At 28.7% G+C, this 25,579-nt stretch overlaps 2 protein-coding genes across 10 annotated transcripts in view; one reads left to right on the top strand and one right to left on the bottom strand.

The window, feature by feature from the left end:
• Fas1 (fasciclin 1 Fas1 domain-containing) overlaps positions 1-25,579 on the bottom strand; it is a 279,415-nt gene that overhangs the window by 39,153 nt on the left and 214,683 nt on the right. For all 8 annotated transcript variants that reach the window (XM_015320243.2, XM_089175617.1, XM_015320246.2 and 5 more), the window contains 3 exons: positions 6,108-6,301; positions 1,094-1,224; positions 811-907 (listed from right to left, as the gene is read on the bottom strand). In XM_015320243.2, coding sequence (XP_015175729.2) covers positions 811-907; positions 1,094-1,224; positions 6,108-6,301 — 422 coding nt within the window. The remainder of the gene's footprint in view (positions 1-810; positions 908-1,093; positions 1,225-6,107; positions 6,302-25,579) is intronic.
• Positions 7,687-13,322, top strand: Orc3 (origin recognition complex subunit 3). 2 transcript variants are annotated; one of them, XM_015320250.2, is made up of 13 exons: positions 7,687-7,906; positions 8,163-8,294; positions 8,384-8,504; positions 8,577-8,734; positions 9,081-9,238; positions 9,327-9,435; positions 9,531-9,695; positions 9,805-10,116; positions 10,270-10,572; positions 10,890-11,123; positions 11,283-11,402; positions 12,057-12,124; positions 12,331-13,315. In XM_015320250.2, the coding sequence occupies exons 1-13, from the start codon at positions 7,883-7,885 to the stop codon at positions 12,422-12,424; spliced, it is 1,998 nt and encodes a 665-aa protein (XP_015175736.1). In that variant the 5' UTR covers positions 7,687-7,882; the 3' UTR covers positions 12,425-13,315. The 2 variants fall into 2 exon arrangements, with proteins under 2 accessions (XP_015175736.1, XP_089031737.1); XM_089175611.1 differs by lacking the exons at positions 7,687-7,906; positions 8,163-8,294; positions 8,384-8,504 and having other exon boundaries at positions 8,605-8,734; positions 8,953-9,238; positions 12,331-13,322.

Here is a 25,579-nt window from a genome sequence, read left to right as displayed (position 1 = left end):
ACGACGAATGAAATGAATTTATTTGCATGATATTTTTTATATTTATTTAAAAGACACCCACACAGAGAGTGTGAGAAGAGTTAAACCGGATGGTGAAAGAAAAAACTGGGGTTGCAAAAAAACAATTTTCCTTTTTCTTTTTTTTTTTTGTGAAACCCTTGAAAAACTTTTCCCCCTTTGGTTGTTGTATTTTTTTTTCTTTTTCCAATGAATAAACTGGCTCGTCGTCGTCGTCGTCGTCGTCGCGACTAAAAAGCTTCTTCTATTTGCACTGTATACCAATGTAGGGGTGTATAAGTATACATATATATGTATATATGTGAGTGTGTGTGTAACTATAATGCGGTGTAATCGCATAAGCACAGACGAAGAAGAGAAAGGTAGTAGACGGTAGGAAGTCAGTCAAAGAAGACGTGCCAGCTTACTTACACGTCGTTGAACATCTTTACACGCATAACGAAGTAAATGATCCAAAGAGGAAAAGGGGTCGGTCCTGTTATCTTAGAAAGCTTTCGTAATATATACCTTATTGCTCGTGTAATGTTAGAAAGAGAGAAAGAGAGACAGAGATATATATATATATATAGAGAGAGAGAAAGAGAGAGAGAGATAATGGTGACGAACAAAAGTGAAACTTGCTCGAACGACGATAATATATCACACGTGGGTGTCATCCCGAAAATTTGAGTAAAACGACAGACTACTATTACTACTAATATTACTACTACTACTATTAATATGTGTAATGTGGTAAAAGCTTTTCTCTGATTTTGTATATTATAATTTAAGTTGAAAATTATATTTATTTACCTTAAATCCTTCGTCAACGGGAATGAAAAAAGTATAACGACCATCTGCAGTGAAGATTCCTTCCTTTTTTTCTATGACGATCCTTTGTCGGAAGGTCCTTGGAAAATATTAAATTTATTGGATATTAATGAATATAAGAATATTTATATTATTATTTTATGTATTATACAAAATTTTAATATTTTTATTATAATATTATAAATTTTATTATATTATTATTTTATATATTATAAAAAAAATATTATTATTATCTAAATATAAATATATAAATATAGATATTTACCTAACACGATGATTACCCATGTTTAAATTCTCACTTTGGTTTAAAAATTGAAATGCATCAGGATTGTAGATCGGTGATTCCGATGACATCGAACGTACCGGTTCCAATACTTCATCTATCACGTGCAAAACCTATAAAAAAATACATTAAAAAAAAAAAAAAACTATGTTAGTACACAAAAATGATAGACTACACATATTAAATATCTGATGCAACAATTCAAACTGGCAACAAGTGTAACCGTTCGCACAAAACCTATGTATATTTATGTATATATTTGCAAAACAAATACTAAAAACTAAAAGAAAAAAGAAAAAAAAATATAAAAAGATAAGAGATGGCACATTGCATATTTGGTTGCATCGTTGCAACACAAAGGGCGAGACTATTTTGTCGGTGTCGAGAGACGAGAAACGAGGACGAAACGAGTGAAGGATTTAAGGGATGCATTTGCCCTATCTTTCCGTTCACGATATCTATTCCAACGAGCCAACGAGCGAACGTGTACGACCATTTACAATACGAAGTTTGGTACTATAACGTTCATCCCATCCTCCTTCACCTCCTCCTTCTCCTCCTCCTCCTCCTCCTCCTCCTCCTATCCTTTCTCCTATTTATCCCGCTTTTCTGTGTGATCGTCGTGACTCTTTTATCTCGCCTGGGAGATTGACTATGCTTTGTAGCACCACCGTTTGTACAGAGAAAGAGAGAGAGAGAGAGAGTGAGAGAGAGAGGGAGGGAAGAAAAATGGAAAAAATACGATAATCAAAGAGGGATGGTTAAGAGAGAAACCCCGTTTTCTCTTTGAACAATGAAGGATTTCGTAACTACGAAATTATTCTGTAAAAGAGATGAGAAGAGAATAGAAGAGAGAAAGAGAGAGAGAGAGAGAGAGAAAAAAAATCAGTGATTTCTTTAGCTTTAAATTGTCGACTCGTTAAACTATCAACTTTATTTTCTTTGCGATAAATTGTTTTGTTTATTTATTTATTTTAACGTGAATTCTCAAATAGAAATATATAATACTCACATTAAAGATGTATTTATTAACAATTATTTTAATATTCTAATATACTCTACTTATATTAGAATATTTATTATACACGAATTATATACAGGGTGTTCAAAATAACATAAATCGTCTGACCTTTTCTTTCTTTCTGTATGATCTAATTTCGTTTTAAATTATTTTCGAAAAAGCGTTTTATTTAAAGACGCACATGGTAACAACATAAAGAAAGACGTTCTTATTTGCAGTTAGAGAGAGAAAGAGAGAGAGAGAGAAAGAGAGAAATATGAGAAACGGAATTGCCTTAAAGGTTACTTCGAGATTCGTTGAAGAGAACGTATGACTTAGATAGAAGAAAAGAAAAGTGGCTGGGAGTAGTACCTAGAGGGATGAAAGGGGGTTGGTACTGGTTAGTAATAGTGGTGGTGGTTGTGTCAGGGGGTTGTAAGAACGAAGAAAGGTAGTTCATACTGGGTCGATTCTTTAGATTTTTCTTTTTCTTTGTTCCCTCGACTTTTCTTTTATTTGCTTCCTCAATTTTCTTTCTTTCTGTGTTTACCACCACTTGTTTTTTCATCTCTTTTTCTCTCTCTCTCTCTCTCTCTCTCTCTCTCTCTCTTTCTCTTGTACATCCAATCACATCTTTTTCTCTATGTTTCTATTCTTTCTTTTCTTCCTCTCTCTCTCTCTCTCTCTCTCTGTTTCTTTCTTTATATTTCCTTCTTTAACTTTATCGTTTCTACTTCCTTTCCCCGGTGATTCCCTTACCGATATCATCTACTACGCAATCGAATTCTTTTCTTATATTTTTAACAAGCTTTGACCTTATTTTTATCGTAACGTTTCTTCTTGTCTGAAAGATGAAGAAAAATGGAAGCTAAGGAAAGAAATGAAAAAACAAAAATAAAGAAAGAAATACAGATAAACAGACTGACAGACAGACAGACGTTAACGTGTCTGCTTTGGAAGTGTCATCAATATCATTTATTTCACGTTGAATTACGAAGAAATACAATTTCTATCCTTCTCCTCACTCCCTTTTGTTTTTTCTTTCGTATTTTTTGAAAAAAAAAAAAAAACAAAAAAATACTAAAATCTGAACTTTATTATCTTAAATTTATCTTTATTAGGAATATTATTATCATTGCACGCATGTGCATTACCTAAATTGATTATTTCCTTTAAGGGGTAGTAACACCACTATAGAGCCTTTTTTTGGGGGGGAATTTTTTTTGCGAACACTAAATGAGGAATAGAATTTCTTTTTTGAGGGTTGATTAATCATATATTGAACTATGTAAACAAATATTTTTATTGATTTTAGATACAAAATGGCGTCGGTATAGGTGGCCGATAGGAAAAAAAATTAGTTCTTCCGATGCGTTAGAAGAAGAGGAAGAGGGGGAGGTGTGAGTGAATGTGTGAGTGTGTAAGTAAATAGTAATTGTAATAGTAGTCTCGTCTTTCGAGAAATATAAAATTCTATTTTTCTTTCTTGTGAATATCATTATCGACTTTTCGTAGAACGGGAATTAATTCGTGTCTACCCTCGAGTATTGCCTTAGGGCTAAGGGGTGGAGGGTTTACCGTGCCTTCATTCCTTCCTTTCCTTTCCTTTCCTTACCTTTCAGTCTGCTCCGATTTTTTTCTCTTTTTTGTTGTTGTTGTTTTTTTTTCTACCGGAGATTCGAAGGAAATTTCAGTCAGAATAATTCCGTTGGAGATATTGGGCTGTAAACACCTCCCACTAGTGTACGCTAGCTACACGATTCGAAGGGTTGCAGTTAATGGAAGGGAAAAATGCAGTAAGCAAAGAACGACAATTACTACGATGACGATGAAACATCCACTCATCCAATGGTGTAAAGAGAATAAGAAGAAGAAAAAGAAGAAGAAAATGAAAAAGAAATAGTAGAAGAAGATGAAGATGAAGAAGAACAAAAAGAAGAGGAAACAGAAGAGAAGAAGAAGAAGTAGAAGAAGAAGAAGAAGAAGAAGAAGAAGAAGAAAAAGAAGAAGACAAACATGGAGATAAAGTTGAAAATGAAAAAAAAAAAAAATTAGAAGAAGAAGAAGGTGGAAAAGGGTGAATGAGAAGGATGATGAAATGAGATGAGATGAGAGAAAAGGAGAGGAGAGACGAGATGATAGGAGGATTCTTCCGTTCGCGTTCGTCTATAAGGGAATTGAAAATCAGCCGCGGGCAAAGGGAACGAGATATTACGCGGAAATAGTTGGGCAAAAGCAACCACCACCGACCGATACTCCGAGAGTTTAAACCGAGGTAGAAGAAGTCCTATCGATTGAGCTTTTTTTTTCTTTTTCTTTTCGAAAGAACATGGGAATCGAGAGATGGATCACGAAATAGAAAGAAAAGAGAAAGAGAGAAAGAGAGAGAGAGAGAGAGAGAGAGAGGGAGGAAGGGGAGAAATTTTCGAAGAGCAATCTCTCGTAATTTCTAAAGATAAAAGTTGAATAAACTTGTGTATGTGTGTGTGTGTGAGAGAGAGAGAAAGTGGGTATATTACGTTTCACTTTACGTTATTCTACCTCTTTTATTACTATACGTCATTACTATGGTTATTACCATTATCCCTAGGAGTTATTTATTACGTTCAGAGACGAACCAATATTGCGTCAAGATTGTTCTCCTCGAACGTTGAGGGTGTGGGTAAAAATGGGGATGAGGATGGAATCTGACGTAAAAGGAAGAGAAAATAAAACGGTACTTATTATTATCTTCCTTTTATTTTATTAATTAATTCCTTTTTTATTTGTACTTATACTTTCGAGATATAAATTGTTTTTTTTTTTTAATAATCTTTCTGATAAATAATTTCATCTATGGTCTAACGAAATTCGATAATAATTTAGTTTTGTTTTGTCTCTATGTTATATATATATATATATAAAAATTCAGTGCCACTTTGTTGTTTTTCAATGAACTTCGAAATTATACAATCGATCTAAAATTTGGTTTATTTTGTGTGACTTTTTTCAATTTAGTACATAGGATAGTTTTTTTATCGCGTTTATTTTTTATTTTTTATCGCTTATTTAAGGATTTATTATTTAAAGGTTATCTAAATCTTTAAGTACTGTAAGTTTTCTATAGATGCCACTTTATTACAATTCAATTATTTCCCGTTTTTTTTCAGATATATCTAATTGTGTTATTATTTTGTATATTGTTATAATTCACTAAATATCTTAGAATTATATTAAATCAACCTTTTATAACAAAGCAACCAAATCATTCTAGTATATATATATATATATATATATATATATATAACACGAGATTTCGTTTTTTCGTCGATAATGTTAATTACATTTTGGCTTATAAGTTTAATGCTTGCTAGATAGGTAAGAGGATTGAAAAAGAAAAAAAAAAGAAAAAAAAATGGAATAAATGGTAAGAAGAAAATTTCTACGTGGAATTGGATAGGAAAAGATAGTTAGTTTCCCTCTCTCTTTCTCTCTCTCTCTCTCTCTCTCTCTCTCTCTCTCTCTTTGATATTACTACCCTCAGTTAAAGAGAGGTGGATCAAAGTGGTAACGGAGAGAGAAAATAGTGATCTCTAAAGGCGTGCTACGTCGAAGGGATTAGTTATAGAGACCGTGGGTGTGTGGTATGGTTCAGTGCGATTTTTATCAGGTGATGGTACTTTAACTAGAGATTAGAGGATTCGTCTGGCACAAGACGAAATGAGATCCAACCTTTCGCTTTCCTTTTTCCTTTCCCTTAACTCACTCACTCACTTGCTCGCAACCAAAATACAACATTGATTTCATGTAACGAAACGACTAAATGAAAATATTTACAAGATTTCATCTTATGGTTAGTTCCTATGGATAGATAATTTAATTATATCATACACGTGTTGTGCGAACGATTAGTTTGTTAAAGTGTTAACAAAACGTTTATAATGTATTTCAAATGTTTAATTTTTTTTAAACAAATGTTTAAATAATGTAATAATATTAATAGATAAATTAGCTTACTTGCGTCTTGATATCGCCATTGACTTTTATTTTCGATTGAAAATTGCTATGTTGTTTCAATACTTTAGCGTTGTTTATGAATACTTCTTCATCACCAGCAGGACCAGGTTTTCTCGTAACCCATAATGGCGGATTACCATCTAATTCGGATGAAACCGAAAGTCCTAATCGTTCGATCGTCAATGGTAGGTTCGCTAAAACAAAAAGTAAAACAACAACATTATTTTTCAATTTATTACATGAATGAAATAACAATAAAAAAAACAAATATATATATGTAAGGTTTTAATGGTAACGCGCGGCGTATGATCTACGATAGGACAAATTTGTCAGGAGTTCTTTTATTTTTTTATTTCTTTTCCCTTTTTTTTTCTTTTTCAATTTTTTTTGTTTTGTTTTGTTTTTTTTTTCACTGTGTCTCGTCGACGTTTTCTTTTCGCTCTTTCAACGAGGTCCCAAATGATTAAGCTCCCGATCGATTCGCATTTATTTTACTCTCGGGTGCAGGGATGCAGCCGCGGGGCACAGCTGCACCAATGGCTGAGTCTGGCCACAAAACGAAAACGTCCGTACAAAGCTGCTTGCGCATCGATTTATATTTCGGTATAGAGAGAAAGAGAAAAAGAGAGAAAGACAGAGAGACATAGAGAAAGAGAGAGAGAGAGAAGATTGGGCTTTCTCTCTCTCTTTCTCTTTTTCTCTTTCTCTTTCTATTTATTTCTCTCATTCTTTTTCTAATCCCATTTTCTTCAATGTTCCTATCTACGAGGAACTATCTATCAGCATAATCTTTAAACATTATTTAAAATATTATCGCGAATTGATTGAATTAAAACATATCTCGATAATAATATAATAAATGAATATTTCGTATTATTTTAAATCTCGATCTTATTTTAATTTTACAATCTTGATTTCATCATGAAAATTTATTTTATAAAATCATGTGATTGTACAAAATACAATTATTTATATCTCACACACAATTATTATATTATTAATTAGTACATACATTTATATATTTATTTATTATATTATTATTTTATTATATTATATTTATTTTATTATATATTATTAATTATTATATATATTATTTATATATGTATATATTTTTTTTTTTATATAATTATATCTTATAATTATATAATTATATAATATAATTATATAAATTATATAATATAATTATATAAATTATATAAATGTATAATGATAATAATATAATTAATATTTAATATAATTTATTTAATTAAATTGTAAATAAATTTTATTTTTCCAATTTGAAAAGAACTAATATATAATAAATTTATTAGTTTTTCTTGAAACTGTAAATTATTGAGTCTTACTACTTGCACAGTATGTATGATTTTGATAAATTTACAAAAAAAATATATACTCCATGTAAGTCGTATATTTTTTATATATATATAATATTTAATTAATATACAGCTTATGTCAAAATATATAATAAATAAACTGATCTACCATAATAAAATTGAATAAAATTTTAATAAAATTCGTATTTTAAATTAAATGCAAGCATGAATTTAAATTTACCCGGTAAGTGCTGCCTCCCCACGAACATTTAAAGAACTAGAACGCACGCGTTCTCCCGCACTTCGTATAACCTGCAGTATGTAAACGTTTGAAAGAATACGACGTTTGTGTTGTGTGTTTTATATTATTTTCTTTTTTTATCATTTATATTATCGTTAATCAGTGTTAGTGTTTTATATTAAACGTTATTCTATTGTATTTTCCTATTTTGAAGAAAAAAAATGGGCGATATCTCCGTATCTAAGGTGAGAAATAATATCTTGATAACCTGTTGCATGTATCTTGACAACCTAACCTTAAATTCAAAACATTAGAGAAAATATTCTTAATGCTTTCTCTTAAATAATTTAATTATAAATAAACAAAGAATATAGAATCTCATTTGTATACTTGAAATAAACTTATTTTCTTTTTTGTAAATATGTGCATTTGCATGTCATATATTTGACAGGTACATTCATTTATAGTTTGATAGAAACATTTGATTTATTTTATATTTAGGGTGTTTTTCCTCATAAAGGTAGTTATAAAATTGGTCAAAAAAAAGCTATTCGCAATAACTATGATTATTCCAATGAATTATGGTATATTACATATAAAGAAATATGGGATATGATTCAAACAAAAGCAGAGGTACAAAAACTTAAAAGTTAGATTACAATGTTATAACTTATTAAGCTTTTAATATTAGATTTAATATAAATACACTTTATATGTTTTAGTGTATAAGATCTAATATGATCAGTCAGTTGATATCTGATTTACAGTCTTTTGTATTAAGTGTACAGTCAAATAGTATTGATATATTTAAAAATGAATTACCAACAGCTATGCTATTAACTGGTAATGAAATATATATTAATAAATATATTTAATTTGTTAGAATATTCTTTAAAATGAAACTTTACGTTGTAGGTGTTAACATACCGGATCATTCTAAAATCTTTCAAAAGATAGTTCATACATTAGAGACTTTAACTTTGAACGTTGCAATATTATGGAGTAAAGATTCTAACAATATTAAAAGTATAGTTTCAGATACAGTATTTCAATTTATGAATAAAAATGGAGAGGTCAGTGTATTAATAATATCTTAATATGTTCTGTGCCAAGCCCTTTTTATTTGACTTGTCATTCAGGCCATTTTATTTTGCTTTAACAAAATCAATCATTACATGTTATTATTAATTATTGTTAATATAATAATTATACAAACTCATGTGCTTTGTTCTATACTGCATTTTGTACAATGCATCAATATTTTAAATTTGTTATAAACATATATTTTCAGTGCATTAAATAAATATGTCTAATGGTAAGTGTACCATCGGTGGTACACGTGGCCTGAAGAACAAGTTTAATGTACACGTGGCATGGAACGTGGTAATTAAGTTAACATTTAAGAAATATAATTTACAGGATGATGAATATGAAATAAAGAAAGCTCATTGTAGTATGCGTGCTTTAAAATTATGGTACTTAACGCACTGTGATCAGTCTGATCCTTTGATCATTATAATCCCTGATTTTGAAAGTTTCTCACCTAACGTACTCCATGATTTTATATTAATATTAAGGTATCGTAGAATTGAATAAATTTTATGACAAATATAATGGAAAATCTTTTTCTTATTTCATATTTTACAAAATTTGTCATAATTTTAGTTCTTATTCGGATACAATCAAATTTGTATTACTTTTTGGTATTGCAACAACATTACACGTTGTACATAGATCTTTGTCGTATGATGCTACTTCTAAGTTAAAAGTAAAGGTAATTATAAGTATTTCATCATTCACGAACAAAATTATTGCATAGTAGTATTATTTTGTCAATAGTATTATAGGTGTACAGTTTATACGTTACAGGTATTACATATGCAAACACAAATTAAAAGTTTAGCCGATATATTGGAAGGAACGATTTTTTCTACGGATATTTTCTTTAGATTGACTGGAAGAGCGTTTCAATTATTAACAGATATTTTTTTGTTCAATGATTTCTCAGTTGATCGTTTTTTACAACATTATAAGGTGCCTGTTTCTTTTTTTTTTTTTATAATTAATTTTATCAATAAATTTGATAAAACTTTCTGTACTTTTTGTACTTTTTCTTTTTTATGAATTATAATAATGTCTTTAGTTATGCACGATACATCATTTTTATGGGAACAATATAAACTCATTGTGTTGTCAAAGAAAAGATATAAAATCTAGAATATCTGCACTAACTGAGGAAGATATTAAAGATTTGAAGAAATTACCATCATTTGAAAAATATTTAAAAACTTATCAACAATTAGATGAAAATAACAAACTTAAAGATAAAAAATTAATGAATTTAATAGAAACTTTATTGATACAATTTCACGAATATATGACGAGATTTTTAACGATATTAAAATGCCTGCATACTTTGGTATCAACCTTACCAAAAGAACCATTAGGAAAACAGGTACGATGATGTTAATAACGAAGCTTTGTGTTGCTTTTTTTTTATTAAAAGAAAAAAAGAAAAAATTAAAAATATAAAAAATATACAAGAAAGTAAAAGAAAGAGAGCCCCCAGAAACGAGTTCTTTATTAAAAAAAAAGCATTTATTTTTAGTTACGCGAAGTTTATACAAAAACGGTTTATTCGAGTAATGTTACGGAGTCTCAAGAATACAGAGAATGCCTTCAGCTATTAAACTTTTTATCGAAAGAAGAGTTGTTAACAAAATTAGAGTCTATCAAGATGATACTCGAAAATACGATGAAGGAGGAGGAAAAATATCTCTTGAAAGAATTTCATGAAAATTTGACGACACGTATCAATGAAATTAAAGATGCTAGTTTGGATGTTATTAATAATAATAATGCGGAAATCATTTCTGCCGATCAAAAACTTTCGCGTAATCAATTGAAACAGGTAAAATAATAAATATAAGGTGTTTATTTTAAAAGTGGCCTAATTCCATTTATGTTCGAATCGCGATATTGAAGAAGGATTTGCGTTTCAATGCAATTAAAAATACACGTGTATAATATTAATGAGTCATATTACTTGCAAGTGAAACTAAAGAAGTATAATTTATAGTTTCTATTAAAATAGTGCCAATTATTAAATGAATAATATGTGTTTTCTTATCACGAATGGAGTTAGGCCACTTTCAATAACAACAATTTGATTTGTTATACAATTTGAAAGGGACCCAACTTTTTTCTTGTTATTTTTTCATCGTATAGAAATTATTCGAGTTGAGTCAGAATCATAAGCGTTCACCTTACAAGCAAGCTCAATTTGATTTAATAAACTATTTAGATCGTGAGATCTTCAGCGTTTATCTATTAAATCCAACTGAAATACCCATGAACGAGATATTTTGTTATAACGATGGTAATGCAGTTAAACAACATATTCGTGGTTCTGTAAGAGGCTCCATACACATGGGTTTGAATGATCCGCAAACGTACTTGCAGGTAATTTAAACCGCTTTTATGCGGTACTCAGTTTATTATCGGTTCGCGTTTATTTTTTGCTCCTCTCTCTGTTTTTTTCTTTCTTTTTTAAATGAAAACTTTGCGTGAGTTCTTCTCTCACGCAATTGAAAGAGATTAATTTGAAAATGTATATTTCAGTGTGGCTGTTGTAAATTAGAAAACGAGGATGCTATTTCCACAACGTTGCCAGATTTAAGTATAATTTATAAACTACATTTGGAATCCAAGAAGTTGATCAATATGTACGACTGGTTACAGGTAACAACGATTCTAACACGTGTTTGTGTGTGTTTACATGTTAATCTCTTTCTCTTACATTTATGATTACACACGGTGTATAATATTATACGTCTAACGATTTAAATCGTTATCCTATTTCAAGTTGAATTAGTCGAGCCTTCGAGGTACCACCCGTAAGGATTATTTTCCTTGAAATCCCATTTGATATTACACTATGGGTCTCATATTATACGTGTGTGGGTGTACATATATTTCTCGGTGATTTGAATAGAAAAAACTTTGCGTGACACTTTCGTGATTTATAAATAAAAAATAAAATTAATATTTCTATGGTGGGTTTTTAAGACTAAACGTGTACCGAATTTTGTTTATAGTTATTTATAAGAAAAAAGTTTTAAATTATTTAAATTATTAAAAATGTGTGTTTGATTAACTAGATATTACAATTACTAACAATATTTTATTATTACAAATTTAAATATATTTTAATTTTTTTTATTATTATTATTTATTATTACATTTTATTATATTTTATTATTACAAATACAAATTCTAACAATAACTTGTTAGACATTTTTCCAAAAAATTATCAATCGGTCATTTGACCCCGGTCATGTTTAAACAAAAATGATTATTTTATAAATAATAATATAATATTTGACAAATTTGTAGGCTTTTTCAACGATAGTAGATCCAGTTGAAGATACAGAAGAGGAACGGGAAATTGATCCTAAAATACAGTATCCTTTTTTTTTTTTTTTTAATATGATCAAATATTGCAAAAGTCTGTTAAAAAGTTATTTTAAACTGAAATTTTATTTTGATTCAAATATGTTCATTTTTTTTTCTTCTCAACGATGGTCTTTGTATTTTATTCTTTCATCATTATTACTATTATTATTATTATTATTGTGATAATAACTTTCCTTAATTAATATAATTACAGAGCACGTTTCACTCGTGCGGTAACTGATTTACAGTATTTAGGTTTCATCAAGACGTCCAGGTTGAAAACGGATCACGTTAAGCGACTCACTTAAATAAGGATTATCAATAAAATAAATATCATTTTTTTGTGTTTGTGCACTTTTTATATTTTAGATATATATTTTTATAATTATTAATTCATCTCTAAATTCATTGTCAGCCAATGGTTTTTTTTTGGGACGTATTTTTTTAATAACTGCAACTTCAGATTGAAATATATTTATTGAAATCATAACTTTGTACCTCGTGTGCTTCATGAAAATATTTAAAAAATCTCTCATTATTTTATTTTAAATCAATAATTAATGAGATATTAGGTTGTTCGGAAAGTAATTTAATTTTTTCCTGACACAATAATTGGCATTAAGTTGATGTAAATCAGCAAATAACAAGGCGTGAGATCGGTGAGATGTTAAGTTTATCAAATGCAACTGTTTATGCCGACTGGAAAGACTTAGGTTTAACTTCAAAGTAAAAATTGTCTACATTTTCACAAAAGATAAACGACATTACTTTTCGAACAACTCAATATAAAATAATTTTTACACTTAAATAAAAAACAAACAAACAAATTGTTGCAAAAAAAATATTGGCTTTGTCAACTAAATCACATTGCTGGTTTTTAAAAGCCATCTATCGACAAAATCCACAATCACCGCAATCACTTAGTTGCCAAACCAATAATTCTATTTAATTAGTATAAATAACATTATATACAGTTAATTTAATGTTTTTTTTTGTTTTGCATTTTCGTATTATGGCGTGTAATAGGTTAAAAAAGAAAATAATATTTTGTATATGAATTTATGTTTTTTTACTAACAAAATAAAAAAATTATTACTTTTGTAACAATAGTCTCTTGTTTTTGACACAATGATTAAACAAAAAGGAATATATTAAAAATTATCAGAAAAAAAGAATTAAATAATGTACATATATATATAAATAAAAGTACATATTGCATATATATATATATATATATATCATCGATGGATGTTCTCTATTCCAGAATTCGAAAGAAAAAGCATGTTCAGTAGTTCGAATAATTTAATGTTCGAGGTGCATACCAATGACGCGTGTTATAAATCTGCATACAGCTCAGGACAAACGTGGAATACTAAAAGCTAGACGTTATCGTTTGAAATGTTCTCTCTCTCTCTCTCTCTCTCTATCTTTATCTCTCTCTTTTTCTATCTACTTTTCTTTTTATTTGATTTGATTTGATTTGATATTTTTTTTCTTCTATTTTCTTTTATCTTTTTCCAAAAATCCGATTCAGAATATCGAATTTTTTTTTCTGTTCTCTACTCTCTCTCTCTCTATCTCTCTCATACATTATTCTCTCTCACTCTTTCCTATCGTCTTTGTAGTGGTCGAGCACGTTTTCTCGATTCGCGTGGTATAAAATACCGATAAAGAGAGAAAGAAGAACAAGAAAGAGGTCAAAGATAAAGAAAGAAAGAACAGAACAGAACAGAACAGAATAAAGGGAGAGAGAGAAAGAGAGAGAAGGGCTTATACCCAACCGTTCCCTGCATTTTAACATCAACGAAAAAGAACGAAAAAAAAAGAAAAAAACGAAAGAAAGAACGAATATCGAGAAGAATTAATTGAATTCCCATGACGAACTTCCTTCCGCACGACGTGACAAGGTTAAATCCGTTCCACCCCTTTTTCCCATCCCTCCTCCTACCTTTCCCTTCCCCCAATGATATCTGACTATTGTTGTCTGACTTTTCCCTTTTCGCACAATCCTTTAATATGCTTTATAACAGATATATATATATATATATATATATATATATATATTGTATGTATGTAAGTTCATAAATCTTATGGTGAAGACGGACATAATGGAATATTTAGTTAGAATAATTAATTTTACTTATAATAAGTACTCTTATAATACTTTAAGTATAATATATCATATCATATCAGATTCAGATATCATAAACTTGATTACAATTACATATTTTCTTAACGTTCAGATAATTTATAATTGTTTTGCAAATGAAGCGTTACAGTTAATTGGTTAATTGTATAATAATATTTGCAATAGTTTACATGATTTATTTATTTTTATTTATTATAACGTGTCAATGAATTTTAGAATATATTTGTAATCAGTTTACGTTGATTTATTTTAAAACAATTTAAATATATTTTTATTCTTTCATCTAGGTAGATAATTTTTTTCATAAAAAAAAACAAAAAAAAAAATGTAACAGATCAACTTTTGCTATCATCACGCGTTTAATAATTCATTTTATTTTTTTAGGTCAATTCGATTAGACAAAAACATGAATAAATAAATAAAAAAGCAAGATCATCGTCAAGGTTTCTGATATTGTTATTCGAGATTGTTGATTGAAGCAATTAATATGAGACAAAGATACGAGACTGTTATGGGAAATTTAAGCGTGATCGATGAACGTTGTGTGTTATGCGTAATGTTTACTAATTAGTATGGGAAACCGATTATAATTAGTAATTGCACGTAGCTAGTGTTCGTTTACCGCATATATAACAGCATATATAACAGCTGAAGTCTTTGTGTTTACAAATTAGAAAGAGAAAGAGAAAGGTAAAGGTAAAGAATACTAAAGTAGATGTACAGGTTGATTCAAGATAAAGAAATCATACATTTAGAATATAATATTGTTGAAATTATTTTGAAAATAATGAAAAAGTTTATAGTAAGTTTTATTTTTGAGAATTGGCTGTCAGCAATTAGCAATGTTGAATTATTTTTAAATTTGTATTTCAAATTTATGTTCTTTCTTTCTGGAATTACTTTATTTCTTTAAAAAGATAAAGTTACGTATAATATAATGAAATTGTTTAAAAGGTTTTCTCAATAAAAGATGGTGGATTTTAATAATTATTATCTATCTTAATTAGAACGAGTGTTTTGTTATATGTTCATTCGTGTTTTTTGATTAGAATTTCGGTGGTAACTACTATAATGAAGAGAGTGAGTAAAAGAGAGAGAGAGAGGGGGGGGGAGAGAGAAATAAATTGCAAGGAAAGTTGAAAGTTTGATACGTTTAGACGAGTTTTATGGGTTAGTTTTAGATAGAGAAAGCTTTAGAAACTTTCTACAACGTTGATTCCTTTTTGTCACTACGATAAAAGTCCCTGACGGTAACTAAACGATGTTCATTTGAGTCACTAATGGTGTACCTTCTTCTTTTGGCAATGGGTTAAAATAAAAAAAAATAAAAAAAAATAAAAGAATTAAATGTTTTATTTACAGCAACTAAGAGAACAATAAAATTGAAAAAAGAAAAACAACAATTGTAATGTTATTTCAAATTAGCAGTAGATTTGCAGATTTAGCCAATTTGATTCATTTCAAATTGTTTTCTTGCATATATATAAATTAAATATTATTTTTTTTTAAATATAGGTTAGTTTTTAGTTACGTATAATGAAATATATATTTAAATATTAATTCCTAACCTATATGTTCAATTCTTCATTCAAACAATGTTTGTAAGTCATAAAAATAATGAATCAAATATAAGTAAATTTTATGTTTAAGTAGGTAGGTTTATTGTTCAAAAATAGAACTTAATTAAAGTATGATTAGAGGGGTTTAATTTTTTTTTGAAAGATCAGCGAATAAATCTAGGTCATGTAATATATCTCGATAAAAAAAATTAAAATGGATATCAAGGTGTATTATGTATTATGAAAAAGAAAAACAATTGTAATATTATTTAAAATTAATGAAAAAAAAAAAAAACAATTCTTAACTACCTTTTTTTTCGTGAAATTAATTCTATGTTTAAATAGGTAAATGTTAAAAAAAAGAATAAGAAAGAAGTAAATGAAAGTATGATTAGAGGAAGGGTTTAGTTTTTTTTTTTTTTGAAAGATCAGCGAATAAATCTAGGTTATGTAATATATCTCGATAAAAAAGTTAAAACAGATGCCAAGGTGTATTCGTTCACAACGATTGAGCACGAAGGTTTCAAAAGGTTAAGCAAGGTCCGACCCGGAAAACTGATTCTCGGACGTTTTCTTTCAAGGTACCTGAGAAACTGGGTCGTCCGTAGACTTTTTTTTTTCTTTTTCGATGTAAGATACCCGATAAAAGAAAGATCGATGACACGTGAACTAGAACGACCAATAGTAGTAGTGGCTAAATTCTTTGAAACAAATGAACCTTGAAAAACTTTCAGGTATTACTGACGAATTCGATCAAATCAAAGGTATAATTTCAAGTAAAATATTTCAATACATAATATGATCGAAATATGAAAATATTCTCTCTCAAGGTTATAAAATTATTATAGTATTTGCGAATATTTGGTTCATGTATTTTATAATTCTATCAAATTTCTATTTTTTGCAAATTATTTAAAAATTTTTAATTGTATTGTAATATAATTGGTTACTGTTTAGTAAGGTGTTAATTATATAAAATAATCTTTACATTATGTTCTTTCGTAATTATGTTCATTTAACTTTGTATTAATAAAATAAGTAGATATAATAATATAATAATACAATGATTACATATATATTACATAATAATAATAATAATAATAATAATAATTTAAATAAAATGATTTAAATCCCATAAAATATAATAGAATAGAATTAAGAGATAGAATAGAATTGGATAAGTTATTTTCCAAATAAACCTAGATATATAAGGCGTTATCGTGTTAATTGATCTCATGCCTTGCTGCTAACGTTTTAGTAAAGTACACTCTAGAGTGTAATCTAGGAATAAATCGATGTGACGAATGAAACTGGCAATTCTTAACGAGTTCTCTCACGACAAGTTTACTATACTCTCTATGTTACTATCACATCCATGGGGGAATATATACTTGCGTTGGCACAGGAAAACCATTCTCTCTTGAGAGTGATACCTACGATCAATACCTATCCAATAGTCAAAGTGGATCTATCAATTCGTTTGAATGTGTATACAGTTATTTGAAATTTGTAAGAACTACCAACACAAAATCCTAACGTTTCTCAACAATTTTCTACCAAGAAATATAAGATATCAATATTCTGTTAACGTTTATGGTTATTACTCTATTTCGATTAATTGCATTTAGCTACTTGACGTAGAAATGTAGATCAATACACATTGATAACATTGCAAGGGTATTAGTACTATCAATACTAATGCAATATCAAAGGGATGAGAAACACGCACGAAACATTTACATCTAACCCTTGAAGTTATATATATATATATATATATATATATATATTGGAATTGTACACACACATATGTATATAATAAACCTTTACTAATTGTAAGACAGAAGATAATACGTAATTGATTAATCTATACATAGTTATTGACATAATTAATGATAGATGATTACATTTGAATAAACGTGAAAGCAGTGATACTCGTCGAATGATCAATTTACCTTATACAAATTTCATATTGTCGCATAAATATCATTTATGCTGAATTTAACGATTTAATATTAATGTTTTAATCAATACAGATTAATAATAAATAAAATAAATTGTGTTTTTACATATTTGATATGCAGATGATTACACAAAAGATAAAATAAAGAAAAAAAACAAGTCTTGTTCGCATAAATATCATCATACTGTATTAATGATTTAATATTTTTATATTTAAAAATGCAGTGCCACTTTGTTGGTTTCCAGTGAACTTTGAAATTACTCAATCGATCTAAAATTTGGTTTATTTTGTGTGAATTTTTTCAACTTAGTAGATGTTTTTTTTTGTCGCGTTTATTTTTTATTTTTTATCGCTAATTTAAGGATTTATTATTTAGAGATTATCTAGATACTGTAGTTTTCTTTACTGTTTTGATGACTGTACTTTTTACCACATTTATTTTGTATTTTTTATCGTTAATAATTTGTAATTTTTTATCGTTTTTATCGTTTTTCGTGTATTATTATTTTATATATTTAATACTAATTGTATTATTATTTTGTGTGTTGTTATAATTTACTAAATAGTTTAGAATTCTATATTAAATCAATATTTTAAAACAGAGTTACAGAAACGTATAACCGGAGAGAGTATCCTAGTTATATTATACATTTTAATTAATAATAGATAAAATGAATTGTTTTCTTCATTTATTTGATATACATATGACACTGATGAAGAAAAGAAGATACAAAACAAGTTTTGTTTGAAAGAAGATTAGACTTAAATCGATAGTTTAGAATAGAATTGAGAAGGTTTCTACTATGATAGTTAGAATACTCTTGTTTCCCAAAGTCTTGCTTGGTGGTGATGGTGGTGGTGGTGGTCCATCATCCTATTCAGCTTCGTACGTTACATAAGCGAGCTTAGCTTTCCTTCATCATGTTCTTCCAGGCACATTGTAGGCGGTGCAGGGTCAAAGGTAACTGTAATCTCGTACGGTAGAATCCCTCTATCAGGGATATAGGCGTTAACCCTTCCAAGCTTTCTCTCTGTCTCTCTCTCCCTCTTTCTCTTTCTCCTTTGAACACGAAATTGTTCTGGAATTGACCCCGTGATATGATGAAGAAGAAGTTTTCAACACGAGTTGTAAGTAAAATCGATCATTTTCGATAAACTCTTGAGTAATTTTACATATCACATGTAGATATGTTCATAATTATGAAAGTTATCTAATTGTAAGTCAAAATTTAAAGAAAAAGGAAATGAGTTTATCAGTTATTTTACGTGAAATTATTTTAAATTAAATTAATTCGATGTAATGGTTAAAAATAAAACGTTGAATAGTGTTTGTTATTTCAATATCATTTTTGCTCATAACTATGAAAGTGATTAATATATAAATAATTAATACTATATAAAATAACTATGAAAAATTAAATTAAAAAAAAAAAAGAAATTAGTTTATCAGTTATTTCACACTACATTATTTTAAACTAATTGTAAAGTTAATTCAATGTAATTGTCAAAACTGTACCCGTTAGATAATTTGTTTTTTTTTTTAATATTTTATCAAATTCATTTAGCATTCAAATGTAAGCCTTGAAACATCTCAAAAACAAGAGATACATAACTTAAACCACTTTTCATAATTATAGGTACACATATATACATATTAACATTATTACATTTTAATAATAATAATTGTATTCGTTTGAAATTAGTAATTAGTATTTGGTATTATAAATTAATAGATCGTTAATTAATAATAATTAAGATAATTATAATACAGAAGTATAGAAATGAGATTGAATATAATTGATGATTGTCAAGAAAGGTACGTTGTATGGGTCTGTGTGTCTCTATATGTAATTAGTTTACATTAAAGATTAATTCATTATTTCAAGAAGACAGATAGAGAGATATTAACGTTGAACATTTTGGAAAATTACAAATAGTTATATATTCACTATTATTTATTTTCTATCGAGATTGATGTTTGTTAGGTAACTATAAGTAAACAGGTAGAGAAATGGTAAACCATTTCAAGAAAGGCAAACATTGTCATGTCGAAGAAGATGTCGACAACTTAGAACATGCGCTGTAAGAAGGTATATACATAAATCCACGACGAGTAAGGAAGATTACAACTACAACTGCAATGACAACCAGGAAAAGGAGGAGGTGGAGGAGAAGATTCAACGGCTAAAGGATACGCGTTTACATCTCACGTAGGGGAAAACGTTCCTTGAAATCAGAGTATTCGACGTAGAAATTCAACAACGAATAAGAACCCCCCTGTTATACTATAATTAATTGTTTAGAATTTCCTCCTATGCCGCGTGAGCTTAAGTCAATCTTTGATTCTATTAGGAAATTGCGTTTAATTGGAATAATTTCATTATACTCGTGTTATTTGGTGGAAAATATTTAACTGAATTGTTCTTGACAGTCGACAAATCAAATTTTCATTGTTTTATTTTCATAATTGGTTTACTCATTAAAAATTTTATTTGATATAATTATTGTTTATTATTTTTAGGATGTGAAACAAATAGTTCCCCATACACGTTATTAAATTAATATTTTTAAAGTATATTTTATGATAACAATTCAATTATACAGTTTGTAATATAATTTATTATACAATAAAAGTAGGAAATTTTGATTTGTGATTTGATATCGTAAATATGAAAAATAGTTTATAGAAATAATGCTATATGTATAAAAGTAATTTTTTTAAAGAGTTAAAATGTTTCTTCGATGTTTGTTACAGTTTGGGTTCCTTTTTCTTCTAAACACGTATGACAAAGTTTAGCAAGAGTTAAGAAGATATGTTTGGTACATATTATATTTATATTCCCGTAATTTTATTTTCTTTTTTTTTTTTTTCAGTAGAACCCCTCACATGTCGTCGTCTAGTTTTGTCAAAGCAACAGCTCTCTCTCTCTCTCTCCCTTCACTTTAAACTCAACCCTCATTCCTTTTCACATTAGTTGAGTTTGTGCGTTGTACAACAACAACGATAGGGAAGAAAAAGTTAGCCGATCGAATCCACTCCCTCCCTCCTTACCATTATAACTTTTCCGTGAGGTGTTATTTTCTTGCTGGAGACTTACTTTTTTCGTTACCTCTCAGTATCCCGTTGGATTTCATCGAATGCATTTTTTGCATCCTCTTTCTACTTTCTCGTATCCCCATGCGTGCACTTTGTCATTGGTTTGCTCCTCATACCACACCACACACCCCCGTTCCTCACTTCTCCTTACCCCTCTGTCATCCCCAATTCCTCATCATCTTTTCCCCCACTTTTCTTGTTTTCTTTTTTCAACGTCGTTATTCCTTTGAGTCAGATGCAGTTTGTAGCAGAAGGAACAGAAGTAGCAGCAGCTGGTGCGTCCGCAGGATGATATGTTCCTGTTGCGGTCCCGAATCTCATTTTCGATATACTTCGTCTTTACGTTTATATCGTTTGTTGCTTCTTTCTCTTCCTCTCTCTTTCTTTTACTCTCAACCTTTTTTCTCCAGGGAAAATGAGAGAAAAATCACAAGGTAGAGAATCGTGAAACTTTAATGGTTTTATTTAAGTCATATATCATATACTGATTGCTTTCTGGAATAACATATATATGCTTTTACACAACGAGTCAATAAGGACCTATATAAGGAAACGTATACAATAAAAAGAACTTTTGGAAATAAATAACTTGATAATGTTTGATCATAGGGGATTGAAACAATTGTGTCTAACTCAAATGAGATATTGAAAAGTACTAAATAAAATGAACGTTTTTAAATAAATAATTTTACAATGTTCATCATGGGTGTATAGAAATAATTGTGTCTAATTCAAATGAGATATTGAAATGCATGAAACAAATAGAACGATTTTAAATAAATTATTTTACAATGTTCATCATGGAGGTATAGAAATAATTGTATCTATTTTAACGAATTTGTCAGTGAATGTAAATAATTTCTCTCATCTTACCTCCTCCCAACCTTCTTCCCTCATCATATTTTATTTGAAATAATTAATGTAAAAGATATTTCACACACAAAGAGATAAAGAGGAAAATGTTCGTTTGTTGCAACGAATAAAATAATATAATCATAGAAATCCCAGTTTCGTAAGTATGGGATGTATCTCTCTCTCTCTCTCTCTCTCTCTCTCTCTCTCTCTCTCTCTTTTCTATATATATATATATATATATATGTATTAGTATAAAGTCAAAAGCGATTTTAAAGATTCCCAGAGCGTTCGTTTCTCCGTTATTCTCCATGGAATACCATCGAGATGCCTTCTTACCACCGTGCACCCTTGTACAAAAACATTCGTAGTTTCGTGAACCTTGTCTTTTCCTCTCTTTCTTTTCCTACCACGATTGTTATTCCTGAAACAGTTGAATCACCCATCACCACCAACCTTCCAACCACCCACTCGCCAACCAACCGATTCCCAACATCACCATCTGCCGAGCTCCTTTTTCAAAGCAATTTCCCGCGAGCTCAGCTTAATTCGTTTGCTGGAAAATCCCAGTAAAAGAGTAGGAGGAGAAGGAGGTGGAGAAGGAGGAGATAAACGAAGAGATGGGAAGAAAGCTAGGGAGAAACTGGAAAAGACAGGAAAATTTGCGCTAGAGAAAGAAAGAAAATAAAACAGAAAGATAGAGAGAGATAGATAGGTGAGAAGAGAATAAGGGATGCGAAAGTAGATGGAAAAAGATAGAAAATAAAAGAACGAAAACAACAGGCAGACCCGTCTGTTTGAATGAAGAGAGAGACAAAGAGAGAGAGAGAGAGAGAGAGAGAGAAAGAGAGAAAGAGAGTAAGGATATAAGCAAAAGGTGAAATGATAAATTAAACCGACCAAGGTAACGCTTCGCCGCTGCAAAACAAGGCCGGGTGCTTAAGCTACAAAATTATGAAAGTTCTGAGACTAATTGTGAAAGTTTTCGTGATATACAAAATTGCGGGAGGAGTAGGAGGAGAAGGAGGAGGAGGAGGAGGAGGACCCCTTGGAGAAGATGGGGAGAGGAAAGGGGGTAAGAAGAACCTCACCACAGATACTTTTGGGTATATATCTTTTTCCCTTTAGGCGAATCCTAAGAAGTGAAATATAGAAAGGATGAAAGAGAGGAAAATGGAAGAAAGATAGAAATGGAAAGATGGATGCCAAGTTGATGAGATAAAGTGAGATCTTTCTTTCTATTTCTTTTCAAGAAACTTGATGGAGAAAAGAAAAGGGGAATAACTAAGTCATCGTTCGATCTTACGGATTCTTCTTCTTCTTCTTCTTCTACTTTGGGAAAAGTTAAGTCGAAGGAAGGAAGGATGGAAGGAAGGAAGGAAGGAAGGGAAAAGTACTTATCCTAGGGCTGAAACGAAAGACGATTTTCTACAACCAACCTATGAGGAAGGGGAAAACGTTTTCGTTTCATTGATCTACTCGATTATTTTTTCTTATTTCCGATCGTTTACTTTTCATCTGTCGATTGCGTTTGGTTATGGTGATGGTGTTGGTGGTGGGGATGGGGTTATAGTGGTACCATACTGTCAAGAAATTTGGTATCCATTATATGAACGTATGAGTCGCAAAAAAAGGTTTTTTCTTTTTTTCGGTGAATCTTTTGAAACGAATGGAAAAGAACTTCATCCATGATTTGCCTTCTTTCCAAGCCGTTAATATGTATGTATATGGATGTGTGTATGTATGTGTATAAAATAGCTGCTGTTGAGAGTCGTATTACACTGATGTGAGAGTAGGGTAAAAAGGGAAAAGGAAAGGGAGATAGGATGAGGCTTTGAGATTAGAGAAAAGTCTCGTTATTTCAAAAGTTTCTTCTTCGGACATTCAGACTTTCCACTAGGTTGAAATAATTTATTACTGGGTATGTGTTTGTGCTAATGTTCTTGATGGTCAACGGGATAGAAAACGTTAAAGATTTAAAACGTTTTTTTATTCCTTTTTTTTTTAAATTTCTTTTTTTATTAGGATTAGGAACTTTTGATGTTTATTAAAAATGGAAGGAGCAATCAGGGTAGATAAATTTATTATTGTGTATCTTTTTTTATATTTTAGGGTTTTTATATATTTTTTTTATTATTAATTCTTTAATAATATATATATAATAAAGATAATAATCATTAATTATTGTATTATTATTATAATTATTTTATTATTATTAATTTAGTAAAATTTTGAATTGAATTGAATTTATTTTATTTTATGCACAAATATATATATATATATATATATATATTTTATATATAATTCTGCGTGAGAAAGAAGAATTGATATTTTTGAGAAGCCAGTTTTATGATGAATATACGCAGACAATGTTTATTTCATGGTTCTAATTTAGTCTTAGACTTGGTATAATATTTCAAGAAAGTTTGTTTATGGTTTAGAAACTGGTAAGATTTATTCAAACATGAATCCTTGAGAAAAGAAGAAGAAAGAAACCTTTAGAATACTTGTTCTTAGTTAGTATGAATAATTAGAATAAAATTTAACTAACAAACGAACACAAGAAAAATTTCTTCTTCCTTCTCTTCCTATTTTTTTTTTTCATTTTAAATATCTATGGGGAAAATTTGTACGAGAACCTATAAGATATATAATATTATAAATATTTTTCGTCTTATTTTAGTTAGTTTTTTTTTGTCTCTTGCCTTTTCTCATTTCAGTATTTTAATCTTCGACTTATGGTGTCTTTAAGTTTTTCCTCCAAAAAGCCATGACAGTCAAGTTGGTTGAAAGTCGAAGTTCGTATCCATTCTCCTTCCTTCTTTCTCTGTCCCCTTTCTTTGTCATCTCAACTTTCTCAAACACCCAACGAGCAAGTCTTTAACTTTCCTCCTCAATAAATTTTCAACCACTTACATTTCCACGTTTTGCTAACGTTGCAGGGAGAGTGATGGTTCGGAAGGTTCTATCTTATTTTTATTACGGTAGATTGGTTTCAGTAAAAGAAAAAAAGAAAAAAAGAGAAAAGAAAAAATTGTGTCAGAGTTTGAAACATTTAGTTAGATGATATTTATATATGAAACGTTAGAAAATTTATTTAAAATTCATTTAATAATTTATATTATTTTTATTTATATATATTTACTTAACAATATACTTTTTTTATATATTTATTTTACCATATATTTTTTTATAAATATATTATTTATTTAATTAAAATAACATATTAAATATATATTATTATAATTAAAATAGAAATCAATATAATAAATATATAAAAACATAATATATAATATATATTATATAAAATATATATATATAATAACATTTATTATATAATTTATTTTAATTTATATTTAAAAAAAATAATATAATATATTTTTAATATATAATAATTATATTTATATTTGAATATTAATTATTACTTAATTATTTAATTATTAATTAAATATTAATTTAAATATAAAAAAATATTATGTAAATATTGAAATATTAAAAAGTAAAAGAGATACATAGCCCCAATTTGAGCTATAAAAATTGTTAAAAAGAAAAATTAATAAGACTATTTACTAAAATGTAGACGAAATGTTAATAACGTTTTAAAAAAGAGCCTAATTGACACAATTTTTTCCTTGTTCCTTCATTTCATTTGTATCATATTAATTAGAAAAATCAATTCAAAAAAAAAAAAAAATGAAACAAAAAATAAAACATGAAAAAAAATCAAAGAAAAGAAAATAAGGTGCAATAAGGGAAGATACAAACGATTAAACGTATAAATACGTGTAAAAAAAAAACCAAAAATACAGTTAAAAAGCAGAATAAGACTATAGGATTATAAAGTAC

This window comes from Polistes dominula, unplaced genomic scaffold (genome assembly GCF_049000335.1).
Source record: "Polistes dominula isolate Pdom_NZ unplaced genomic scaffold, Pdom_raw_medaka contig_17, whole genome shotgun sequence".
NCBI lineage: Eukaryota > Metazoa > Arthropoda > Insecta > Hymenoptera > Vespidae > Polistes > Polistes dominula.
Note: the sequence above shows the minus strand (reverse complement) of the source record. Positions and strands in the feature narration are given on the sequence as shown.